Source organism: Pogoniulus pusillus, chromosome 3, assembly GCF_015220805.1.
Source record: "Pogoniulus pusillus isolate bPogPus1 chromosome 3, bPogPus1.pri, whole genome shotgun sequence".
Lineage (NCBI taxonomy): Eukaryota > Metazoa > Chordata > Aves > Piciformes > Lybiidae > Pogoniulus > Pogoniulus pusillus.
In genome coordinates, this window is record NC_087266.1 from 8,079,769 (window position 1) to 8,106,072 (window position 26,304).

Consider the following 26,304-nt stretch of genomic DNA (forward strand, 5'->3'; position numbering starts at 1 on the left):
CTAAGGGTTTCACCAGATGATCCCCTTCTTCTCCACAGGTTGACCAGGCTACTTGAGCGACTTGCAGCTGAAGATGACTTTCCATCCCCCACATGCATGCGGACCACAGTCGATGTGGTGAATGCACTGCGTACATTCCTTTCAGGCTTAGCAAGGATGATGTAGACCTTGGGCACAAACATACAGCCAAGGGCCACCGTAGCACTCAGACTCACTGAGAAACACATGGTGATTATCTTGTAGTTGCTTCCAAAATATATTGGCACAAAAGCCAGCCAAATGATGCAGGTGGTGTACATTGTAAAGGCAATATACTTTGCTTCATTGAAATTAGCTGGAACATTTCTTGTCTTAAATGCATAAAAGGTGCAACTCAAAATTAATAATCCATTGTATCCAAGGGGAGTTACGACACCCAGGTTGGTGGTGTTACAAATCAGGTAGACCTCTCGGATGCTTGGATAATCATGCATTATATCTGGTGGTTCCATTATGAAGAGGGCAACGATGATGCCTAATTGTATACATATCAAGATAAATGCAATAACCAGTTGGGCGCAGGCACTCATGAACCTAGGTTTCTTTGTACATATTTTCTTCTTACTTCCAGCCAGGATTCTTGCAATGCGGTTGGTTTTAGTGACTAGAGCAGAATAGCTCATAGCTGGGGAGAGGCCGATGCCAATTCGTTGCAGGTAACAGTAAATCTGTTGAGGTTTTGCGATGAGACAGAAAGTGCACAGGTAACCCAAGCAGATGCCAGCTAGAATGATGTAACACAGTTCTCGGCTGGATGACTTGACCACTGGAGTATCACGGTATATTATGAATATAACTGTAACAAACAAAGTGGCCAGCAGACCCAGACATGCAAAAACAACTGCTGCGATTGGTTCAGGATCACCCCATCTGAGATACTGGACTGGAATGAGGTCACAACCTACAGAAAAAGAAAGAAAAAGAAACAAAACAAAACAAAACAAAACAATAAGAAGAAAAGAAAGAATACAAACTGAAGTACGTAGGAGTGAGATTCTTTAATAATACAGTCACAGATCTATTCTTTCTGTGTTCCAGGAAGGTGCCATTATAACAAGCATTGGTACGATTATAGTAATATAATGGCATAATAAATACATTTTAGTGACATCTTATTTCAGTAATACACTTTATCTGGAATATAACATGATGACTGAATAAATGGCCAAGTTGATTAATATAGAATCGTAGAATCATAGAATCAACCAGGTTGGAAGAGACCTCCAAGATCATCCAGTCCAAACTAGCACCCAGCCCTAGCCAATCAGCTAGACCATGGCACTAAGTGCCTCATCCAGTCTTTTCTTGAACACCTCCAGGGACAGTGACTCCACCACCTCCCTGGACAGCCCATTCCAATGGGAAATCACTCTCTCTGTGAAGAACTTCTTCCTAATATCCAGCCTATACCTACCTTGGCACAACTTGAGACTGTGTCCCCTTGTTCTATTGCTGGTTACCTGGGAAAAGAGGCCACTCCCCACCTGGCTACAATGCCCCTTCAGGTAGTTGTAGACAGTAATAAGATCACCCCTGAGCCTCCTCTTCTCCAGGCTAAAGAGGCCCAGCTCCCTCAACCTCTCCTCATAGGATTTGTGCTCCAGGCCCCCTCTCACAATGGATTTTCTCTTTTAAAGTCCTTTAAATATAGTAATGTGCGAACAAATCTGAGAATCAAATTGCATTACTTCAATGCAAAATGCTTCAGAGCTGTTTGCACACTATATGCACTTAAAGGGCAAGATGTACCCTGTGAAAGATACTGGTACTTGCTTCATAATTATCACAGAATCATAGAATCAGCCAGGTTGGAATAGGCCTCCAAGACCATCCAGTCCAACCAAGCACCCAGACCTATCCAGTCAACTAGACCATGGCATCAAGTGCCTCAGCCAGACTTTTCTTGAATACCTCCAGGGACAGTGACTCCATCACCTCCCTGGACAGCCCATTCCTATGCCAGTCACTGTCTCTGCCAGGAACTTCCTCCTCACATCCAGCCTATACTTCCCCTGGCAGAACTTGAGACTGTGTGCCCTTGTTCTATTGCTGGTTGCCTGGCAGAAGAGACCAACCCCCAGAAAAAAGTGATTTCTTCTTTCTCAGATATGCTACCTGGTTTTGAACAAAATCTTTTTTAGGATCAGAGTTTCAAATAATATGTAATTTGGGATGGCACATCATGCTCACTTATCTTCCATTAATCCTTTTGAGATGTCTGAGGAATTCAAACCTCATTTAGCCTGAAATCATACTGAATTGAAGAAGTCAGTGTCCAAGCAGTGCAAATTATCTAAACACACTTGTTTTTCAGTCTATGCATAGGTTTCAACAAGTCATTCTATGTATGTATGCAGTGGGAAGTCAATGGAACTTTTTGTTCTACAGTGGGTGGATCAATAGACAGGAGTAAAAGCTGACAGAAAACTTTATACTTGCACCCTCTCCTTTTCTTTTATACCATAAAACTTGGATAGGTGTGATGGGTTGATTCGGAGCCCACCAAGTTATTCTAATGCTCCCCTCATCAGGAGGACAGGTGGGGAGAAAATAAGATGGAAAAACTAGTTGGTCAAAGTAAAAGCAATTTAATAATGCCAAAGCAAAGGCCACCTGTGAAAGCAAAGGAAATGAAAAAATATCTTCTTCCCATCAGCAGACAAAGTCCAACTCCTTCCTGGGAACCTGGACTTGAGTATGCATAACAGATGCACAAGAAGACAAATGTTGTAGTGACAAACCCCCTATTTTTTCCTCCATTTTCTTAGCTCTTACTGCTGAGCCTGTCATATGGCATATCATACTTTTTTTTTCAGCCAGCTCTCCTGTCTGTGTCTACTCCCAAGATCTTGGCCACCTTCAGTCACTGGTGAGGGACCTATATTGGAAGGACAGTCTCAATGTTGTGTGAGCATTGCTCAGCAGTAACTAAACACCAATGTGTTATCAGCGTCTTTCTATCTACCTATACAAAGAATAGTGCTATGATGGGGAAAATGAACTCCATCTCAACCAGATAAAACACAGTGTAAGAGCAGAGGACCTTTATGCTCTGGAGTGCAACTTCCTGATAACAGTAGACACACTTGCACTTTCAGGCAGGGCAGAACAGCTGGAAGGAGATAATGGAGTGTAGGAAATTAAACTAGAACCTCTTATTTCCCTTATGCTTCTACTAAGCTTAACTAATCTTGATTGAAAAATCTTTATGACCTCAAAATTTAGGATTGACGTAATGGAGCTGCTGTCTTCTGGTGAGGTTAGGTCAGACAGAAGGGTGTCTGTCTGAGCTGGGTTGGGTCATGGAAAGATACCTGACCCCAAGGAAGTGCCCACATCTGTATTTTCAGCAGTGAGCATAATCTGCATTGTGTGATGGCCAAATCAATTCCTATTAGGGAACCTGAGACCTCAATGACTTGATGAACAGAAATGTAGACATCAGGACTGTAATTTGGGCATTTCTACAGGGAAGAGTTAGTTTTTTTGCCTTTTAAGTGGAGCCTAGTTTTTCCAAGTGTACCACTGACAATTTTAGTAGTAATCATTTCATGAAATTGTATGGGTAGATATTAGGCTCAGCTCTTCTATTTTCTACTATTCAGTGTTTTGTATCTTTATATGATTACTATTCTCAAAAAAAAAAAAATAAGGTGATATACTCAATAGAGTGCATGGTAAAGGAACTAGACAGATGTTCTTGCAGAAAAATCAGAAGGGTTTGGACCAACAAGTTTTTGACAGTACAGTTGACAGGATATACATTTGCAGTTTCTCCAGTGTAACAGAGTTGTGCTTTTTGTTACTAAATATAGATTAATTTGCCATCCGTATTTTTACTGACTTGGTGTACAAAGATTTCTGTTGCAATAAAATTATTGCCACATCTTAATGTAACAAAGATCTTTAAGATCTTTATGAAACACTCATAGCATTAGTTGATGATGCATTTGTGACCCTTCTTGGTTTAGCTGGGAGGTAGACACTGTATTTCATGCTGACTTCAAGATTAATGTAGCACAGAAATCACATAATTAAAATCAACATTTTATACCAGTAAGAGTAAGTGGTACAAAAAGGTTGAAAACCAAACTGCACACTCTGATGTGTGCAGATATCCTCATGTAGATTCTTCATCTGGAAGTTTTACATGTAGATGATCTCTAAATATCTTTCCAATTTAACCAAAATTTAGTTAATCCTTTAGGGAAACAAACTGTTACCAGCTTCTAGTACTACTGAATATTTTTTCTGACAGGAAATGGAATAGAAAATATCTTAATCTGACAGCTGGCAGATATGGATATAGATGATAAGGATATAGTGGATGAATTCTGCTCAGTTTCTAATGTTACAGCAGAGGTAAAGCATAACCAAACATGTTTCATTAATTTCAAGCTATTTCATGCCTTCCTTGCTTTATTACTCTTTGTACATGTTCTTAATGAAATAATTGAGAAAAGGATTGAAAACTTGTCCCATCTTTTTCTGGCTTTACAAGGAGAATGCTAAACCGTGCAATGATTTATTCCTCAATTAAGATTTAAGGACTGATTGATCTTTATAAAGCAATGATTGGTGAGGTATTCAGGTTTGCAGTTAATAGTTTCTGACAATGACACTTTGCAGAAAGGGACAACTAGTTCAAGTAAAAGAAATAAGAGAAAAGAGCTCTGTGACTGTTCAGGTTAGATTGATGGCCAGGATTATATGAAAGCAAAAGCTGAATGATGAAGAGAACTCATTCCTATTCCCTAAGCATGTGTATGTTCAGGGTTCATTTGGACAAAAGCCTGCCCCACAATCCACCTCTAGAAATTCCTATGTCCTAGCAGGCACAGCAAGTCCACGTGGAACAGCCAACAGCCCTGTCATGTAGTCCCTGCAGTGTGATGAGACAATCTCGCTTCTGAAAAGGCTGTTAGGAGCCAGTCCAGTTTAGAGCAGGTGAGAGTGGTTCTACTTCGTGCTCAAGAGTGCACGGCTTCTGAGACCAGAGCCCCAGTAACAGTGATTTAAAACTGGCTCTGTGTTCCCCTGGCCAGAAATGTAGGCCATGTTAATAGCAATACAAGCAAGTACAAAAAATCAGAGTCTTATTTGACACACTAGGGAAAAGTTTTTGGAAAGGAGCATCAAATATCAACGACAAATTATAGATAAGGATGTGTAAGGATATTCTGGGGAAGAATAAATGAAGTGATATTTTGGAAAGACATTTGGCTACTTTAGGGATGGGCTAAATTGCATCACTAAGAAAGAGAGGAGGAGCTCTCTAAGGCCTGGCCAGTGCCATAGGTCTACTAGAACCCTGTGCTCTCTCTGTAGAGGTATACTTGTCAGTAATTTCTGATTTTTTCGTATTTCATTAAAACTAGTTCATCTGGGAGAGGAGTTCACAGATATGAAGCTCTGTATTACAGCTCATATTTTTGAAGGATTTGATCTTGACACTCTTTTAATTTGTTGTTACAGCCTTGACACCTAAGAGACTTTGCCATGCCCTCAGCATTCATAAAAATATGTTAGCTTAGCGCTGAATATGTCTTTCATGGTAGGCAATATAAAATATATACATAAATTAGTTCCAAAGATAAACATGACAGACTAAGGCTTGTGAATAAAATGCACTCTGGAAAATGAAGAGAACTCAGTGAGGTCTCTTAAGCCAACATCATGTGCTCCTGAATTTGCACATGAAGCCTCTAACCGGAAGAAATTTGTTGCTTATTATTAAGACCTAAATATTTTTCAGAGAAGTTTAGCATCCTGAGCAGTGAGATCAACTTGCTGACAGAAGACTTGGTTTTCTTGCTAACTTTTCACAGACAGTTTCAAGGATAGCAGAAGTCCAAACACTGAGGCTGAAACCTAACCAACTTAGCCATATTATAATTGTAAATGAGTCTCCACATAGGATTTAGAATCACAGAATTGTCAGAGCTGGAAGGGACCTCAAGGATCATCTAGTTCTAGTCCCCCTGCCATGGGGAGGGATACCTCGTGCTAGATAAGGTTTCTCAGAACCCCTTCCAGCCTGGCCTTAAAGACCTCCAGAGATGGGGCTTCCACCACATCCCTGGGCAACCCATTCCTATGCCATGCCACACCACCCTCATGGAATGGGCTGCCCAGGAAGGTGGTGGAGGCCCCATCCCTGAAGGCACAGATTTGGCACATATTGTTTAAAGTGTATTATTATTATCAATATTATTGCTATTTTCTATTAATACTTCTGAATGATTCCCTTCTTGTAATCCCAAATGGTGGGAGAAAGGCTATAGTGATTACTGGTTTTTGTCTGAGGGAAAGGTGGCTGAGAGATCTACTTATCTCCCTCTACAGCCACCTGAGAGGAGGTTGTAACAAAGTGGTGGTTGATTTCTTCCTCCTAGTATCAAGTGATTGGACAAGAAAAAACAGCCTCAAGTTGTGCCAAGGGAACTTAGTTTTGATATAAGGAAAAATTTCTTCACTGAAAGGGTTCTCATGCACTTGAACAGGCTACCCAAGGATGTGGTGGAGTCAACATTCCTGGAGGTATTTAAGACATGTAGATGTGGTGCTAAGAGGCATGATTTAGTGATGATGTGGTAGTCCTAGATTAACAAGTGGTCTTGATGATTTTAAAGGTCTCATCCAACCAAAATAATCCTATGATTATATCTCCTGGCTTCTTAGATGCTACAGTTCTCAGGCTGGCACATTTACAGAAATAATCTGCAAAGGCATGTTTGCACAGTTAATATATACAGCTGAGCACTGTGCATGTGTTTATTCTGCTACCTCTGTTGGGCAGGAGTTGGAATTAGCCTCATCTGAAACCATAAATCTGGGACATCTGTAGCTCGGGACCCTAAGTTCCTAGCCACTTAAATATACTCATTTGTCTGTGTGTTGCAATAAAATCTTAGAATAAGATTATTCTGTGACCACATGGGGTATGATTTCTTAATTACACAAATGTAACTGGCACAGCTGATGAATTGCAGCAACCAGGTCCAGCCTTATGTTAGTTCTAATGTTTTGATTCAAGTTTCACTGAAATATGCTGGCACTGTGTTGTAAATGTTTTGTTCAAAACATGTCATGTTCAGCAAACTTTCCATAATGTAAGGCACAATTACAAGTGGATCCTTCTGGCTTTGTTGGCAAACCTGTCTTCAGCCAGCCCAAGAACCTCCAGAAGCTGTTGAGCTCAGCATTCTTGAACTGGTTCACTTGAGTCTGAAGTGCAGTATGGCTCACAGTAAAGACTTGGGTTATAAATGAATCATAGAATCAATCAGGTTGGAAGAGACCTCCAAGATCATCCAGTCCTGTCCAATCAACTAGACCACGGCACTAAGTGCCTCAGCCAGGCTTTGCTTGAACACCTCCAGGGACGGTGACTCCACCACCTCCCTGGGCAGCCCATTCCAATGCCAATCACTCTCTCTGTGAAGAACTTCCTCCTAACATCCAGCCTAGACCTCCCTTGGCACAACTTGAGGCTGTGTCTCCTTGTTCTGTTGCTGGTTGCCTGGCAGAAGAGACCAAACCCCACCTGGCTACAGCCTCCCTTCAGGTACAAGCAATTGAGGGAAGAAAATTTCACAAACTCAGCAAACAAGAGATGACAGTCAGAGATCCTGGTCATGATATTGCTACCTGAACCCTTAACTCATCCTCATGTGCTTTCTCCAATAGACAGACAGGTATGACAGTAGCTTATAGGAATGGTTACATTTCATTTCTACCAGAGATGAAAAGGAAAGAGAAGTACATGACAAAGAAAACCAGTGTGAAAAATGGACATCTATCTGACGATGTGCATTTATAATGCTAAAAACATTAACATTGTGTTCTTCTACCCTTGGTCTGAATGACAGCCTTACCAATTATGGTCGAAAGTGAGATCCTAGTAATGTTCCAGCAGAAAAATCAATGTCAGCACAGGCTAAATTGTGTTCTGCCTCATGCTCACAACTGTCAGATGATTGCTGAAATTACCAATGGCTGTAACTCTATTAAGAGCAGCAATAAAATTAAAAAAAAAAAAGTAGTTTGACAGCAACAAGCTATTTGAAGATATTTTGGTCAAGATTTGAGTAATTTTTTTTTGCCTGCAGTGTGGCAGGATCCAGTTTTAGCAGACAGTTGAGCCTCAGATCCTTGTGACTTCTGCCACAGCCCAAATCTGCACACTGCAGGAAGAGCTGATCAAGCCCATCTAGAAATCTGCCAAGATTCAGTGTAATATTGCTCCCCCATCCCAGACCTCCCCCCATGAGCGTTTCATGTGTGCCATGGCATTGGGCTGTCCCAGACGTTGCCTAGAGCCAGATCAGCAGCAGCTCTCAGCACTGCCTGTTCTCCGCAGCTCTCACTGACTGTACAAGCATGCCCTCAGGATGAGGGATGCATCTGTCCTTGCTTCTCTGTGAGCAATCCAAATCACTACAAGCAGAATGGGATCCAGGATTGGTGTTGTCAGAGCTCTTTGAAATTACTGGTGTGTCATTTAGAATTGGAGTGCCCTTTCCATTCCAAGTTGTTTGGATAATCCAGCTCTTATCTGGCAGTTTCAGACAGGCAGACAAGATCATGATATCGCTGGCCTGCATTTACTTTACCTTATTTGCTGAAAGCTTTTTTGTAACTATACTAAAAAAATATATATATATATACATTTATGATATTTAGCTTTATACTTGAAGAGAAAGGAAAACATTTCAAGATCTGTAAAATATTTCAGCTCCTATTCTCATTGTAGTCCAGTTAAGATTACAACGTGTATTTGGGAGTACACAGAGAAGGAGAAAAGTACAGATATTCCAAGTGTCACTGAAATTAGTATAATCTACTTTCATTGCAGTCCCCAAGGTCACCAGATAAAACTTTGTTGTTGTTGTGGGCTGTCCCTGGTTCACACGAAGAGAGAATAATTGGCTCTTTCTCATCTCAAAAGTGTCCTCAAACAAACACCGGTGATAATTGGACCAAGCTGTTTCCATTAGGATGATCTCTGAGATGCTGAACAAAACACACCCAGTCTTTCTGAGACAGCCTTTTTGAATGCAGGCCATGTACTCAAAAGTCACTTTGATTTTTGGAGAACCAAAGATCTACTTTCATTATGGTACTGAAAAGAATAATTAACTTAGCTTTTGCTCTCAGTCTTATGAAAATACACCTGGCCTGTATCAGGAACAGTGTGGCCAGTGGGATAAGGGAGGTTATTCTTCCCCTGTACTCAGCACTGGTCAGGCCACATCTTGAGTGCTGTGTCCAGCTCCTCAATTGAGCTCCTCAGTTCAAGAGCGACGTTGAGATACTGGAATGTGTCCAGAGAAGGGTGATGAAGCTGGTGAGAGCCCTGGAATAGCCCTGTGAGGAGAGGCTGAGGAAGCTGGGGGTGTTTAGCCTGGAGAAGAGGAGGCTCAGGGGTGATCTCATTGCTGTCTACAATTACCTGAAGGGAGGCTGTAGCCAGGTGGGGGTTGGTCTCTTCTGCCAGGCAACCAGCAACAGAACAAGGGGACACAGTCTCAAGTTGAGCCAGTGGAGGTCTAGGCTGGATGTTAGGAGGAAGTTCTTCACAGAGAGAGTGATTGGCATTGGAATGGGCTGCCCAGGGAGGTGGTGGAGTCACTGTCCCTGGAGGTGTTCAAGCAAAGCCTGGCTGAGGCACTTAGTGCCATGGTCTAGTTGGTTGGACAGGGCTGGGTGCTAGGTTGGACTGGTTGAGCTTGGAGGTCTCTTCCAACTTGGCTGATTCTATGATTCTATGAAAATCCCTTCATTTGCATCTAGACATGCCTGGCATCTATTTGTCTTCCCTCCATTGTGGATATAATGCAAAGATGAGCTTTGAGGAACAGCGGAGGGGGCAGGAATAGCGGAGGGGTCAGGAATGGGGGAGGGTTCGACATTTCTTCTGCTGTAACTGAGTATGTGGCTCAGTCACAGTGGCCATAACAATGTGGGAAATGATGCTGTAAAGTATGGATATTGTCAACACAAAGCAGGGGGATAAAGGAGAACTATGGCAGATTGGAAAGAATGTCTAAATTAGGAGGAAGGAAATTACTTGGAGTGCAGGCTGTGATGGTATTGGAGAAAAGGAAGAATTGCAGACATTTTTCCCAAAAAAGAGCCTGGTCCCTGAGGAATGTTGCATTAATAAGCAATGAAACTGAGATTTGTGAGGAAATAAAATATAGATAGCTAAATAGTCCCTTTCTCACTTCAGATTCACTTCTTGATGGGGATATTTTCCATTAACTGATTTAATCAAGAGAAACTCTTCCTCTGACTTTCCTTTCCTACTACCTTTGGACTTTCTGTACCTTTCTCTTTAGAACTCAAATGTCTTTTTCATTTTTGAGATTAATTTCATTTTCTTACACATATTGCATCTTTTTTGTCTTCTCCCTTCTTGCATCTGAATTCTGATATTCCATGGATGTCTGAAAGAAAGCTGCTAATCCTTCTCCCTGTCTGTGATTAACATCCCTGTCCTTATGCATTTTATTTAGTGCAGTTTGTGGCATAAAACTGATACTGGTCATTGAGCATAAGAAAGGAGGAATGTTTTGTTGTGTGAGCCAAGAAAGGATTTCAAAACCAGTTTTATCCAAGTTCAGATCTCTGGCAAATGCTGAGGTGCAGCTCCATGTTGAAAGCCTTCTCATGTGTACGGCTGATATATTTACAGGACTGTCATCTGACAGTGATCATGCAAGGATGACTTATTCCAATAAACTTTTTTATATGTGTAGCCTTGTGGAGCTGACATTACCTGAGACGTGGCTTTATCAAGCAGCAGAGACATACACTGCTGCAATATCAGATGCAGGGACATTTCAAGGAGATTGGTGTATGCTCTGTAAAGCTGAAGGGAAATTTCCTTGCCAAAATGCATCTCTTTACTTTTAATTCACATTTATTCCTAAATCTTATGTTGTAAATAAGACTGTCAGACCTCTTATTTTTCTTTAATAAGCTGCAAAGTTAGGACCATAAATATGATACTAAAAAGTACAGTTCAATATACTGTATGGATAAGCTGAGAATAGATTTTTAAAAATCTTGGTTTGATACAAAGCTAAATACACAAGATACAGCTGTCATGTGGGTTTGGTGGGGACTACACAACCACAGTGATGATGATAGATGTCTTCTTACCAGGAGTGCTCATTTTATCAGCTGTGCTCATGGAGGCAAACGAGAGGCTCTGTTTCCAAATTATGACTGCTGAATTTGAGACTAACTGAGGAACAAGGGCTAGATTTTCTCAGGAGCATTGCTTGACATTAGTGACTCATTTTACAAGAGCTTTTGAGATGCCATCCCATCCTGATCTTGCATCCTGAGGGAAAAGTGAGACCCTCAGAGAGTAAATCCTCCGATAATCACAGGCTAATGCCTTTCCTGAGGCATGGACATCTGCACACCCTAAGGAGCCACCTTGAAGCAGTGTCTGGAGGCCAGTGTGGTGGCTACTCCCTCTTTGCCTTGCACATGGTGCTTATAGGCTAATTACCCAAACTTCATTATGGCAGTGGATGTTGCCCATCACTGGTGTTTCAACAGTGGGTCCTCTGTTGGTCTGATGAGGCACTTGGAGCAAGTTACTCCTAACTGACTTGTAGCAGTTCCTTTTCCAACTCATCTGCAGTGGGTGAAACTTCAGATACTCATTGAAATGGAGAGATGAGATGGAATCTGGCACATCTCAGACAAGATCCCCAGTGGCTGAAGAGTTGTCTGTTTGCACTAGTTGACCTTAATGAATTCCCCAGTGTGGTGCAGTGTCCTGATATGGTCTTTGGAGAATTCTAGATGGCCTAGCTGGGTTGTGAATCTGAGCTCACATCACATTCTTAGTGGGGGATATATCAGATCAGGTCTCTGGCACAAGACAGTTTTTCCTGAGATGAAAAGGCTTTGCTGGCTGATAGCTGAGTGCCTGAGAAGGCAGATCAGGGGTAGTAGGGCTGGGGGAGCACTTGCAGACCCATTTTATTACTGATTAAGTTTTCTCAGTTAAAAGTTTATTGGCATGGATTTTTTTTTGAGTGGGTTTTGGATTGGGTTGGTTTGCTTTGTTTTGTTTTGATTTTTCTCAAGGAAAGCTTCATGTTTGACAATTCCTGAAAAACACTCCATGCATTTTGTGGCTAAATGATCTAGCCCATGAATTACAGAAATACAGCATTTCTTACCAGGAAATGAAATGTGTCTACAAGCCAAGTCTTGCTTGACACTCTTCCACTTACATGCATTCATCTATCAAACTGTTTATCCTTTTGCCTTCCCTCTCTTTCACCTCAATGTTTCTCCCCTCATTTGCAGAAATTATATGCAGAACAAGTCTTCTGAAAAAAAAAAAATGTCACTTCTTCCCTCATCTATGCAAAGCCTGGCACAGTGAGAACCTGATCCCTGAACAGCATTTTGAAGTGGTGTGTGCTCTGAGTGTTCAAATTCTTGAATTCTGTTTATTAGTCATAAAAAACAGAGGCTGTGGAATACAAGTGATGGAGTAATTGATCTCTGAAGTAGCCACATTGTTATTCTTCGAGTGTATAGAGATCTGTGCCATGGAAAGGAGAACATGAGCACCATATTCTAGTAGGGTCTCTGATGAACAAAGAACTAATGCAACCTAAAATCTATATGGAGCACTCATGCAGCAGTAACTACAGCAACTAGTTCATAACCTTTTAGCTTAAGAAAGAAAATATTTCAAGACTCTTCTGTACCTGCTTGGAAGGAAAATAAAACTCTGAAATTTGAAGTCCCTTAGTGATTTGTTTGATAAGGACTTAATTTCTTCAATTGTTTGCGAAAGGACAAGATCTGCTTTACAAGCTAGATGTTAGGACAGGGTTGAATATGAAACCAGGACTAATTTATTTATCTCTGGAACTAGTAACTTAAGTCTTTAGAAAACAAATACATTACAGCAACAATTCCTAGACCAGCTTGAGAGGAGAAGATGAACATCACCCTCAGTTCAAATTTCAGCTTTATCCCTGGGTTTGATCTAACTGAAATGGTCCTCATACTCACTTGTAGCTGACATTTGTTTCTTCAGCTCAGCAGATGAACATTTTCATTGACAAGATAACACAGCCACAACTCATTTACCTGTGAGCTCGTCATTGGGCCAGGAGCCAAGCTGGCAGGCTTTGCATGTGTATTCATCAAATACATATTCATTCTCTTTACACGGAGTGCAGGTCCAACAGCAACTCACTTCTCCTTTACGGATCACCTGAAACAAAAATTGACATTTAGTAGAGGGTTTAAGAAAACAACAACACCACCACCACATTTCAAAGGGAGGATATTTGCTTAAACAGAGTATGACACAAATCTATAGCTCTTTCATCATGTACATACTGGAAGAAAGTAACCAGCAACCTGACAGAGGCATAAGCAGAGGTACAGAATGGTAATATGCTGCATGGCAGTAAAATGAAGTGGCTTTCCCCTCCTGTTAGAACAAGCAAAACTCAGTGTGTGATATTTAAGGCACACAATTCACTCTGTTGTGGTGCAGACAGGGAATCATGCCAACACCATTATTTCCCAAAGGGTTCATTATTGAAAGACTTTAGGGTGCTTTTTCTTTTTTTTTTCATCCAGTTGTGAGTGATGTGTTAAAACTGATTTTCTTCCAGACATCAGACTAAATATACCTTTTCCAGAATTACTGCATTTCTAATTAACCTTTAAGGTGAAAATGTTAGGTTTATCAATTTTAACATCTGACTTGATTTCTCGTGTGATAATTTACTGCCAAATGTTACTGAACACTCATGACTGAGATGCAGATTTTCCAAGATTGTTATTTAGCATCTCTCTGCACATCTACACTTCTTGTCAATGTTTTTTTTTTCTTAAAGTATCTCCAGATTCTCTTCTTTCTCCCCAAAATTGTAAATTAATACTCCCAGTTATGGCATAAGAAGTAAGTTGACTTAAGTATTTTTTTGCAGTAATGTATTTAGAATGTGGCTTCGAAACCAAATGCCTTTATTGCAGTTTTAATCAATGAAATATGAAAGAGTGTAATCAAAAAAGAACCAAATGGCTCTTTGTAGTGCTGCAGTGAAAAGAGTGCAAAATACACATCTTTCATCAGAAATATTTCAGTCAGGATTCAAAAACTTCACATTTTTATTTTGTTGTAAAAAATGTTGCATATTGAAAACAAAAAGAAAGAAAGGAAGAAAAAAAAAAAAAGAAAAGAGCCACACTCAAATAGATAAACTGCCAGAAAAGCCATGGGAGCAAAATTGATTTGCTTTGCAAGTGCTGAGACTAGAGCTAGTTGCAGAATAAAGCATCAGTCCTTCAGAAGAATTCACATTTCTTTAGTTTTGAACTAGGCAAAGGACTGTGGAGTAAACATTGATGCTTATAACTAACAACCTAATAAGGACCATAAAGAACATTTCAGACAGAAGGGCTAACATATGTCTAGGTATGTGAAGAATTGGCTTCATGTTGAAGAATCTTCTTGGGAGAATCCTTGAGGGAGCACGGGCAGAAGATAGAAGGAGTCTGTTAATGAAGATTGCAAGACACTTCCCATCACTTGTGTTGTGGCAAGAGATCCTAAGGGAACTCAGAAATCAGTCTTGCTTGTCCATCTCTGTTCTCTCATATGTGACCTTGTAGCTGGAGCAAGCTAACATCAGCCTGCTACTTAGTTACTGTAGGAATAATTAAGTAACTCATCTCCCCATCCTTATCTGTCTGCAGGAGGTATGTTCTCATCTGAAACAGCTGCCCTGGCTGGGCGTCTTTCACCATCAGGGAAAAGAAAGAAGTGTTTCTACACCAAGATTCATCTTAGCTGTTTTCAAGGCCTGCACAAAGATGAGATGACTCCTTATCTGGAGTACTATATCATTTTCATTGACTGTAACAAAAGTTCTAAAATCTGGTATAACTGGACATGCCTGCACTGAAGACATATTTGGTCTGATGAAACTCTCTTACTGGCTACACTTAAGACTAGACAGAGAATAAACCATTTTTTATTCTGGAAAAATCCAGCTGCAGAGATTTGTGTTGCAGAGCATGGTCAGCCTGCCATCAACCTCTCACTATAGCTGCTTCCCAAAGTTGCAAACATGTGGTGTTAACATAGAAGAAAAGTGATCCAATGTCCAGTGAGACAAGTCAAAAATTACAGCTGGTTTTGTCTTTTTTTCTCCCCCCAGTCTGAGTCACTCTGCTGTCCATGCCCATCCCTTCAGCCTATAGGCTTTAACACAAATGACTGCAAGGTTAGCTGAAAATTGCAGAATTTTAGTTGTTCTGCAGTGTCTTGGGATTCTGAAGGATAACAGAGTGCAATTAGTAAATGACAGCTTCACCCACCATCCTTATTACTGCAGCATGGAGAGGGAGAAAGGAAAAATAAAACCTCTGGGAGTTGAAGAATCAGTAAACCATGTATGAGTAAAATTAGCCTATCTCTCCTTAAGTTCTAAGTGGTGAATGTTCTCTGGATGGTATCTGGTGATACTACAGAATTAGGATCTGAGTAATACTGTTCCAATCCAGGGCCCTATGCCTAACACTGAAATCCCAGCAAATATTGTTTATAATTTACTTGCAATCATACTGACAAGTCTCAGTCAAGGGTTTACACTCCAATGAATCAGACTCTGTAAAATTAGGTGGAAAAAGAATTCCTTCAAATATACCTGTTCTGAAGCATTTGGAATATAAGCATAAAATGTCAGCAGTTCCCAAATACAAGAGTACAAGAAAATGGCAAGTTGTGAAACCAGTGAGATAACTTTGGTATGAGTAAGAACTAAATACTTAGGTCTGTACATTTTAATGAAGTTGTAGGATACTGTCTCTATATAACAATCAAGACAAATTTGCTTCCAAATTTCAAGGCTGCATATTCCACATGACTGAAAGAAATGGAGAAAACATTTACCTTTATCTGGCCTTTTTCACAGGGTTCACTGCACACAGATCTGATGATGTTATTTTTCTCTGACCATATTTCATCATCGTCCATTTTCAGCTCACCGTTGTCCCAGCTGCCAACATTGATATAATCAAAGTAGTCCTTCCCCATTTTCTTAAAATTCATGATTTCATATCTTTGGAAACACAAAGCAGAGACATGAGTTGATGAGAACATCCTTAAGTGTTTCAAATAATAGCAACACTATACAGTCAAAATCAAGCTTTTGGAGAAATAAAAAAGAAGGCAGAATTTCAAGCATTATGGCTGCCCCTGAGTCTCTCTGAATAATGTTTGTGATATAATCTTTTTTTTCCTTTTTATTTAATTTGTTTTATTCTATTAAATTCCCTGAACACTTTGGAGTTAAATGACTGAACTTCTGAGAATAATTGTATTTGTTTAAAAAAACAAACAACCAATGAAATTAGCTCGATAGGATTCATCCTGCTCAACTTTCACCACTGAGGACAACTGCATAGGGAACTCTTGCTGTCTTAGGCTTCCTCTCCAGTAGATTGTGATGGTTTGGGTGTTTTATTTGTGCTTGCTGCTTGCCTGATGCTATTGCTTACTGCCTCAGTGCATCCTGTTTGCCTGGAAGCTGCCTGTCTCAAGTTTACCAGGAACAAGCTCTAAATGCCTCCACATGATCAGCCTGCACAGCCAGCATGACATCATGCTCAGACTGCACATTGCAAGACATCCTGCCTACACCTGAAAGTCTCCTGCCAAGATGGGAAGTCCTGGAGACACACAGATCATTCAGAGGAGCTAAGGGACCAGGTCAGAGATTGTCTGCCTCCTTTCTCCAGAAGCCTGGGAAGAATCAGAAGTCTCAGCAGTTGACAAGACAGTAACAGAATTCCCTGAAAGCATTTGAGTACTGTCTGAATCTGTAGCTAGCTCTGCGAGTTGGGCAACAATATTTTGTAAGTAAATGATTAAAAGCCTCTTTTTAGTTCATCATTGCCTTCTGCCATAAGCTCTTTGAGGCTGTCTAGTGGGCAAGCAGTGTAGTGACCACAGGCAGTATTTGTCCACAAGACCATTCGCTGCCAGTTTAATTAATGTTTATATATTTTGCTGGTTATTACTAAATCTAGTACAAGGTTTCCATGACCATGTGAAGAGTCAATTATTATTAAAATTAGTGGTTGGGGTTGGCGAGAGATCTGAATATCAATATTGATAAACAATATTAATATTCATTAATTTCCCCTTCATAGCAGTGGATTTTGGAATATTTTACTTTCCACCTCGTAGAAATAAGTAAATAACCACAGTTTGAAAATGACCTGATCAAAGCTTGAGATGCAAGTGCAAGACTGACACAAATTAATTGAATCCAGATATATCTTTAACAATGATCTGGTTGAGGGGATTGAGTGCACTCTGAGTGAGTTTGCAGAGACATTACATTGGGCAGTAGTGTTGATCTGCTTGAGGGTAGGAAGTCTCGGCAGAGGGACATGGACAGGCTGGATCAACGGGCTGAAGTCAATTGCAGGAGGTTTAACAAGGCCAAGGTCTGCACTTGGATCACAACAGACCCAGGCAACCCTACAGGCTTGGGGCAGAATGGCTGCAAAGCTGTCCATCAGAAAAGGACTTGTCGGTGCTGGTTGACAGACACCTGACCATGAGTGTTCTCAGGTGGGCAAGAAGACCAACAGCATCCTGGCCTGTACCAGAAATAGTGCAGTCAGCGGGAGTGGGGAAGTGATTGAGTCCCTGTGCTCAGCACCAGGGAGGCTGCACCTCGAATACTGTGTTTAGTTTTGGGCCCCTTACTACAAGAAGGACATTAAGGTGCTGGATAATTGTTTAGTCTGGAGAAGAGGAGGCTGAGGGGAGACTTTGCTCACTACAGCTACCTAAAAAGAGGTTGTAGTGACATGGAGGTTAGTCTATTCTCCCTGGTATCAGGTGATAGGATAAGTCATGCCAGTGGAGGTTTAGAGGTTTAGATTGGATATTAGGAAAAATGTCTTTACTGAAGGAGTGTTCAGGCACTGTAATAGATTGCTCAGGGAGGTGATGGAGCAACCATCACTGAAGGTGGTTAAGAAATATGTGACATGGCACACTGGGACATGGTTTAATGGATATGGTGGTGCTAGGTCAATGGTTGAACTCAGTCATCTTAGAGGTCTTTTTCTACCAAAACAATTCTATGTTTCTATGACACAAACCTTGATAAAAAAAACTTGCACATATGTTCATAAACCAAGGAGTTTTTTTTTCCTGAGTTTCACAGGCATAGCAAAAGTCTGCTTAATCCTTGAAGAAGGCTAACCAGAAAGTTATCCCAGTAGCCACTGTGGAATCTTTATTCAGAAGTGTCAGAGCATTCTAACACTTCTCTGAGTATCTCTTTGTTAAAGCTGCCAATTCAGTTTCATGGGTAGATTAACAAAAGTACTGCCAATGTTTACCAGGCCACAGGATTTAAACCAGTTATCCCTCCAGTGGTTGTTCCATGCACACATCCCAAAAGAAATACTGGAAAGGAATCCAGAGATCTAAATAAACTACTGTCCCAGTATGTTGTGTCTCTTTTCTCTCTGGATTACACCATTAGTGGAGCCATAGTAATAGCCACACTCAGTAAGTCCATTGCTACTGTGGAGGTTCATGAGTCACTGGTTCCCTGGAGCTTCCTTGAGATATCACAGGGACTTTAGCTTAGGAGAGACCAGATGGTGCAATAGCACATTTCCAGCAATGCCCTAATCACAGTATGAAACTCTGGTTTGAAGACAGGAGTGCCATGAAGTTGCTAACGATCCATATTCTCTTGGCAACAAAGCCAAAACCTCAGCATCTTGTTTTCTAGTCTTTTCTGCCTTCTCAATCTCTTCTTTGGACATTCAAGGGTATTTAGAGATAGATATATTTCTGAAAAATCATGGCTGTTCCTTCCATATTAATTTGTTTTTTTCCACATCTTCTGTCTCACCTAAAACACTACTCTGTCTGGCTGCTTAAAGCTCAACATACACATAAAAGATTTTGGAGTAAGGACAGCATCTTGTGAGATTAATCATCCGTTGTATAATATCAAACCCCTTTTGCTATACATCAAAATCCTGAGCTATCTAGGTCAGAAATACTTTTTTATGTTGTGCTGCTTAACACCACCACCACAGTGCAGGTGTGAGGATTTAAATTTCTGTTTTACAGTGAAAATGCAGCTATCAGTGCAAGTGAGCAGGGAGATGAGTTGTTCTAGTATCACTGCATCATCTCCTAGCTCTTGCAAATAGAGGCTGACAGTGCTCAAAAGACTATAAACTACTCAAAACCTGAGTGTTATCATGAAGCTTCATCTAAAGCCTTCTCAATCTTGAAAAAGTAAATTTTGACTCAGTGTTGCCTAACGCAAGCACATAGACCAGATTTAACAATGTGAATATTGTAGAAGAGGGAACAAAGAATTATGTTGCAAAAATAAACAAACTCTGGGAATTCTGGCACCCCACACAGTTCATTAGTTTGAATAGACTGAGTGCTGTGCTGCATCTCATAGAAATCCAGTGAGGCTGGACTTTAATAAAGTTGCATTACACTTAGATGCACAATCAACAAGGTGTCCCCATGTTCTTCAGTCAAGCACTAATGTCCTACTGTGACTGAGCAAATGACTGGACTTGATATAATTCCATTGTCATCATCATCATCATTAACATCATCATCGTCATTCTTAAAATTGAGTTTAAAAAGACCCAAGACATTCAGTAAACTCATTGCAAAAAATGGAATCACTTTCTACAACTACCTGAAGGGAGGCTGTAGCCAGGTGTGGTTGGTTGCTTCTCCCAGGCAACCAGCAACAGAACAAGGGAACACAGTCTCAAGTTGTGTCGGGGGAGGTTTAGGAAGGATATTAGGAGGAAGCTCTTCCCAGAGAGAGTGACTGACATTGGAATGGGCTGCTCAGGAAGGTGGTGGAGTCACCGTCCCTGGAGGTATTCAAGAAGACTGGCTGAGGTACTTAGTGCCATGGTCTGGTTGATTGGACAGGTCTAGGTTGGACTGGATGATCTTGAAGGTCTCTTCCAACCTGGCTGATTCTATGGTTCTATTAATTAAATTGTTATTGCTAAGCATGTCAACATAAGGAAAATGTGAAGCAAAAAGTTTCTTTGCAACATTCAGATAATGTCATTTATTCATGGCAGGCTGCATAGAATCATAGAATCAACCAGGTTGGAAGAGACCTCCAAGATCATCCAGTCCAACCTAGCACCCAGCCCTAGCCAGTCAACTAGACCATGGCACTAAGTGCCTCAGCCAGGCTTTTCTTGAACACCTCCAGGGACGGTGACTCCACCACCTCCCTGGGCAGCCCATTCCAATGCCAATCACTCTCTCTGTGAAGAACTTCCTCCTAACATCCAGCCTATACTTCCCCCGGTACAACTTGAAACTGTGTCCCCTTGTTCTGTTGCTGATTGCCTGTCAAAAGTCTGATGGTTTGTAGTGAGAAGTAATACCTTTAAAAGGTAAAAATCAAAATGTTAATTCATGCAGGAAGGCTCTATGCCTGAAAATTCATGGATTTAACCTTAAATGTAATTAAAAAAAAGGCAAATAAATAAATAAATAAATAAGTTATTTTAGAACAATAAGCACAGACATTCAGGAAATGTGAAAATAAACATATGAGGTCTCAGCTCTGATGTCAGATCTGTGTGCATCTATTACATACAATTAACATGTCTGGTATTAAACAGTTTGGCAAATAACAGCAGTACCTTCCTGGAGAGTCACCATTTTCATCAAACAAGATCATGTCACCAGAGACTCCAGTAAAGTTAGTCTTCATGAGGGATTCCAGAAGCTTCCGACCATCTATGGGTTTCATGGCATCACAGAGACCCACATAGCCTGGACACAGTGACAGCTGCATGTTGTGAAGGCCGTATGCCATCGAGTATATTGCATTGATTACAAAGCCCATCTTGGAGTCCTGAACGTGCTGCGTCCTCAGAGTCATCTGGCCTGCCAAGAGACATTGCAAAGCTGGTGGTTAGAACATGTGGCTGAAATGCGATCAACTCTTCAGCCACCTGGTAGTGAGCAGGTTATTAATGGTGGAAGAAGTATTTTTAAGAGGAGAGGAGAGGAGAGGAGAGGAGAGGAGAGGAGAGGAGAGGAGAGGAGAGGAGAGGAGAGGAGAGGAGAGGAGAGGAGAGGAGAGGAGAGGAGAGGAGAGGAGAGGAGAGGAGAGGAGAGGAGAGGAGAGGAGAGGAGAGGAGAGGAGAGGAGAGGAGAGGAGAGGAGAGGAGAGGAGAGGAGAGGAGAGGAGAGGAGAGGAGAGGAGAGGAGAGGAGAGGAGAGGAGAGGAGAGGAGAGGAGAGGAGAGGAGAGGAGAGGAGAGGAGAGGAGAGGAGAGGAGAGGAGAGGAGAGGAGAGGAGAGGAGAGGAGAGGAGAGGAGAGGAGAGGAGAGGAGAGGAGAGGAGAGGAGAGGAGAGGAGAGGAGAGGAGAGGAGAGGAGAGGAGAGGAGAGGAGAGGAGAGGAGAGGAGAGGAGAGGAGAGGAGAGGAGAGGAGAGGAGAGGAGAGGAGAGGAGAGGAGAGGAGAGGAGAGGAGAGGAGAGGAGAGGAGAGGAGAGGAGAGGAGAGGAGAGGAGAGGAGAGGAGAGGAGAGGAGAGGAGAGGAGAGGAGAGGAGAGGAGAGGAGAGGAGAGGAGAGGAGAGGAGAGGAGAGGAGAGGAGAGGAGAGGAGAGGAGAGGAGAGGAGAGGAGAGGAGAGGAGAGGAGAGGAGAGAAGAGAAGAGAAGAGAAGAGAAGAGAAGAGAAGAGAAGAGAAGAGAAGAGAAGAGAAGAGAAGAGAAGAGAAGAGAAGAGAAGAGAAGAGAAGAGAAGAGAAGAGGAGAGAAGAGAAGAGAAGAGGAGAGAGAAGAGGAGAAAGCCTGAAGGAAAAGATTCTCATTACACATGTTGCTATCCTGTTGATGTCTGCCTCAGAGCAGCTCCACACCTCACTTATATTGTTTTCCAGCTATTTCATGTGTTTTTTTAGAAGTGTGTCATGAACATTACAATATTATCAACATGTTATGGAGAAGCCAGGAAATTCTTGCCTGAAGAAATATCATAGAGTCATAGAATCATAGAATCGGTCAGGGTTGGAAGTGACCTCAAGGATCATCCAGTTCCAACCCCCCTGCCATGGGCAGAGACACCTCACATTAGAGCAGGCTGTCCAAAGCCCCATCCAGCATGGCCTTAAACACCTCCAGGGACGAGGCTTCCATCACTTACCTAGGCAAAATGTCTCCAAAATTCTTAGAAATCTTTTGGTATGAGATGTAAGTGCTAATTTACATCAATCCTGTAGTAACTTTGCAGACAATACTTTTGTTTCAGAACCATGGGAATTAATCCCATGCAAACAGACTGACCTGAACGTAACTTCTTTACTAAAAGATGGTGATCTAGTAGATGTCCTACTTGCTGCTCTTCACTTATGAAGTGAGGATAATGAGACAATGCAGATGAATGCATTGAAACGTCTGTAAAGTGTTTGATGATCTGGGCTAGGCAACACTTCTCTTTAGCTGTACTGTTTAACCTTACTTTGTTCAGCATTTAAAATACAACACCTAGATTTCTATTTACTATTTAAGGCTCTGTGAAATACACAATAAAAATTCATTCAACAGCACCCTGAAGGCTTCTTTTTATAAATGCCAGTGTTATTAATGACACAGATTCACTCTGTTGGCAGCACCAGTCCTGCTAAGGAAGAGTAAGCTGGAGGTTTTCCACCTCATATGTCATCAGTAAAGCTGCCAGCTGCACTCCAGCCACCAAATCTTTGATACTGGGGAAGTGAAAAGTGTCAGAGATAAACAACTGCATCAGTGGTGCTGGGAATTTGTCAGACACCTGTAAAGATTTGGCTCTGGAGGGAGGACAAACAAAGAGCTCTACTAGAACATTTGCTCTCCTTTTATCAGTCAAGCAGCAATTCCTAGGAGCTAGGCTCCTGGGCAGCCAGAAGAAAAAGGAATGCAAATAACCTTCTCAGTCCACTCTGTGAGCATCTGCCTCCCATGGAGGCATTGGCAAGCAGCAAGAATAGAGCTCACGCCTGCCAGTCCAAGCTGCATGGGCAGCCAGTGTGAAAAGTAGTTCATGTTATGAAAAGACTAGTGTACAGACATGTTTTTTCCATGGGAGGAATGAAGACTAATACATAACTGTGAGGATAGCACCCATTTAGTTGAACAATATCCATCCAGAAGACAAACATTCCATCTGTTGACTCAGCATCTTTGGTGGGGACAAGTCATTGATCCCATCATAAAAACAGATGCATCTACAAGCTCACTTTTTCAGCAGTGAAAAAGAGAACTACCACACAATTCTAAATCTCTATAAATTTTTTTAGTACTGAAAATATCAGGAAATGTAGCAAAGCTACATAGTTCAAACTGAAAATTATTTTGTAGAGGCCAGTAAGTGAATGAGGAGAATGAGAGATCATAGAATGATAGCATCTGTCAGGGTTGGAAGGGACCATAAGGAGCAGCTAGTTCCAATTCACCTGCCATGCCCAGGGACACCCCACCCTAGATCAGGCTGCCCACAGCCCCATCCAGTCTGGCCTTAAACACCTCCAGGAACGAGGCCTCAACCACCTCCCTGGGCAACCCATTCCAGCCTCTCACCACACTCATGCTGAAGAATTTCCTCCTCACATCCAGCCTGAATCTCCCCACCTCCAGCTTTGCTCCATCCCCCCTAGTCCTGTCACTCCTTGATAAAAAGTCCCTCCCAAGCCTTTTTTGTAGGCCCCCTTCAGATACTGAAAGGCCACAATAAGATGACCTAGGAGGCTCCTCTACTCCAGACTGAACAGCCCCAACTCTTTCAGTCTGTCCTCATAGCAGAGCTGCTCCAGCCCTCTGAGCATCCCAGTGGCCCTTCTCTGGACTTGCTCCAGCACGTCCACATCCTTCTTGTAATGGGGGCTCCAGAACTGGATGCAGTACTCCAGGTGGGGTTTCACCAGAGGAGAGTAGAGGGAAGATCCCTTTTTCCCTTCTGTTATCTGTTTGCTTATTTTTCCTGGAGCTGCCACTTACAGTTCCAGTCAACCTTGGGAGCAGGCACTAACATTTTGGACAGTTAAGTGATATAATCTTGAAATATTTGTAATGGAAAAAAAACCCAAACCTTGGAAAATACACATGTTGATTTTTGTTTGGTCTATTCTATCAAGGTACTGCTTTTTCCTAATTAAAAACAATGGGCATAACAATTACAACAGTGGAGTACATGTAAAACCCATATTAATTGAAATTAAGTGGAAAATTGAGCAAGTGTATTACATTGCAATACACAAAACATGGTTTAACCAGTTCTTCATCCTCAAAATTAACAGCTCACAAACTGTGTAGTTAATTATAGTAGCCATTAGAATGAATCAGATTTGCATCAGCAGTAGTATTTGTTATGAAACAATATTTCATCTGCTTTATCGTGTGTGATTGCTTAAAAATGTAATAATTCTTACAGGAACAGTCTCCACTGGGATTTGTGCTTCCATTTTATGGAATTGTTCTGGCTTTCCTTAAAGGTTGAACATCATTCTGTTCACCTGATGATTTGTAATGAGGCTGCTTAGCTCTCATAGAAACTGCTGGCAATTGTCAATGGACTTGCAAAGGAATTAGCTGTGGTGAGGATTTTAATATACTTCCTACAGCTGGAGAAAACACTTCAATGAGAAATTAACTGCCTTATTTTCCCATACAAGGCAAATCCAACCTGCCACATCTGACTGTTGGTTTACAGTACTTCAAGACACTGTAGTTAAGGGGAATATCTCAAAAATTGAGAAGAAAGAAAGGTTTTCCTCCTTAACATACCATAATATGGTCTTTAAAAAATGCCAGTGTTTAGAAAAAAATGCTAAATCTGAAAGTACTTTTTAACCTGTATCATGAAGTACTTAGGTTGTTCAAACTGAATCATATGTGTCCAGTTCTGGGCCTCTCAATTCAAGAGAGATGTTGAGGTGCTGGAATATGTCCAGAGAAGGGCAATGAAGCTGGTGAGAGCCCTGTAACACAAACCCTATGAGGAGAGGGTGAGGGAGCTGGGGGTGTGCAGCCTGGAGAAGAGGAGGCTCAGGGGGGACCTCATTGCTGTCTGCAACTACCTGAAGGGAGGTTGTAGCCAGGTGGGGGTTGGTCTCTTCTACCAGGCAACCAGCAACAGAACAAGGCAACACAGTCTCAAGTTGTGCTGGGACAGGTCTAGGCTGGATGTTAGGAGGAAGTTCTTCCCAGAGAGAGAGATTTGCCATTGGAATGGGCTGCCCAGGGAGGTGGTGGAGGCACCGTCCCTGCAGGTGTTGAAGAAAAGCCTGGCTGAGGCATTTAGTGCCATGGTCTAGTTGACTGGCTAGGGCTGGGTGCTAGGTTGGACTGGTTGGAAGTAAAAATACATTGCTCTCCTTTGGCCTAGGAAATGCCAGTATGATACCATTTAGTGTTGACATGTAGGAATGAATAAGCAGGACGTGTTCACTTGAATGTTTTAGTTCTCTTCAGGTGTTGACTTTAAAAGCCAAGCTCCAAATCCTTCCTGCTCACTGTGCTTTGGTTTAGACTGGGTGTCACAGCTTTGGAGCAAAGTATCAAGTTGCTTTCAAAAGACACTAAGACAGATGAAGTACCCCAGAAAAAACACCCAATGCACCAGAGCTGCAAATGGGCAAGCACTTAATACACCACAGTAGCAAGAGGGTGTTCAAACCTTCGCACCAAGCTACAGACAGTTTTGAGTAAACATCCCCTTAGCAGTGAAATTTTTCCTGGCCACCAGTTTACAGTCAGACTCAGCATCACTCCCAGAATGCTGCAGACAGGAGTTGGAAGTACAGAGGTGACAATGCATGTGTCACAGGTACAAAGATGCATTTTATAGTCTTCAGTCGATTCTTGTTGTAATTTTAATAAGCTTAAGTACCTTGTTTGTGGTAGGACTTGGCATTTTTTTTTTCAGAGTGTAGCTCATTATCCCACAGACATTGTTTGGAATAACAGTGACTTATTTTTAAAATTTGTACTGAATTTAGTAATTATGTCCAAATGTAATACTGCAGAACTTCAGAACCAATAAATACTAACACTTTATCATGATAATTACTGCACAAACAAACAAACAAATCTACCTCCTGAAAGTAAGGAAGCAATAGAATAATACACTGTAAATCAGATCATATCTAATGAGGAAAGTGGGACAATACT

General features: G+C 41.5%; 1 protein-coding gene across 3 annotated transcripts in view; it reads right to left on the reverse strand.

Moving 5' to 3' along the window:
• Positions 1-26,304, reverse strand: part of GRM5 (glutamate metabotropic receptor 5) — a 285,162-nt gene that overhangs the window by 29,743 nt on the left and 229,115 nt on the right. For all 3 annotated transcript variants that reach the window (XM_064169703.1, XM_064169723.1, XM_064169712.1), the window contains 4 exons: positions 20,791-21,037; positions 15,998-16,166; positions 13,177-13,303; positions 1-940 (listed from right to left, as the gene is read on the reverse strand). In XM_064169703.1, coding sequence (XP_064025773.1) covers positions 1-940; positions 13,177-13,303; positions 15,998-16,166; positions 20,791-21,037 — 1,483 coding nt within the window. The remainder of the gene's footprint in view (positions 941-13,176; positions 13,304-15,997; positions 16,167-20,790; positions 21,038-26,304) is intronic.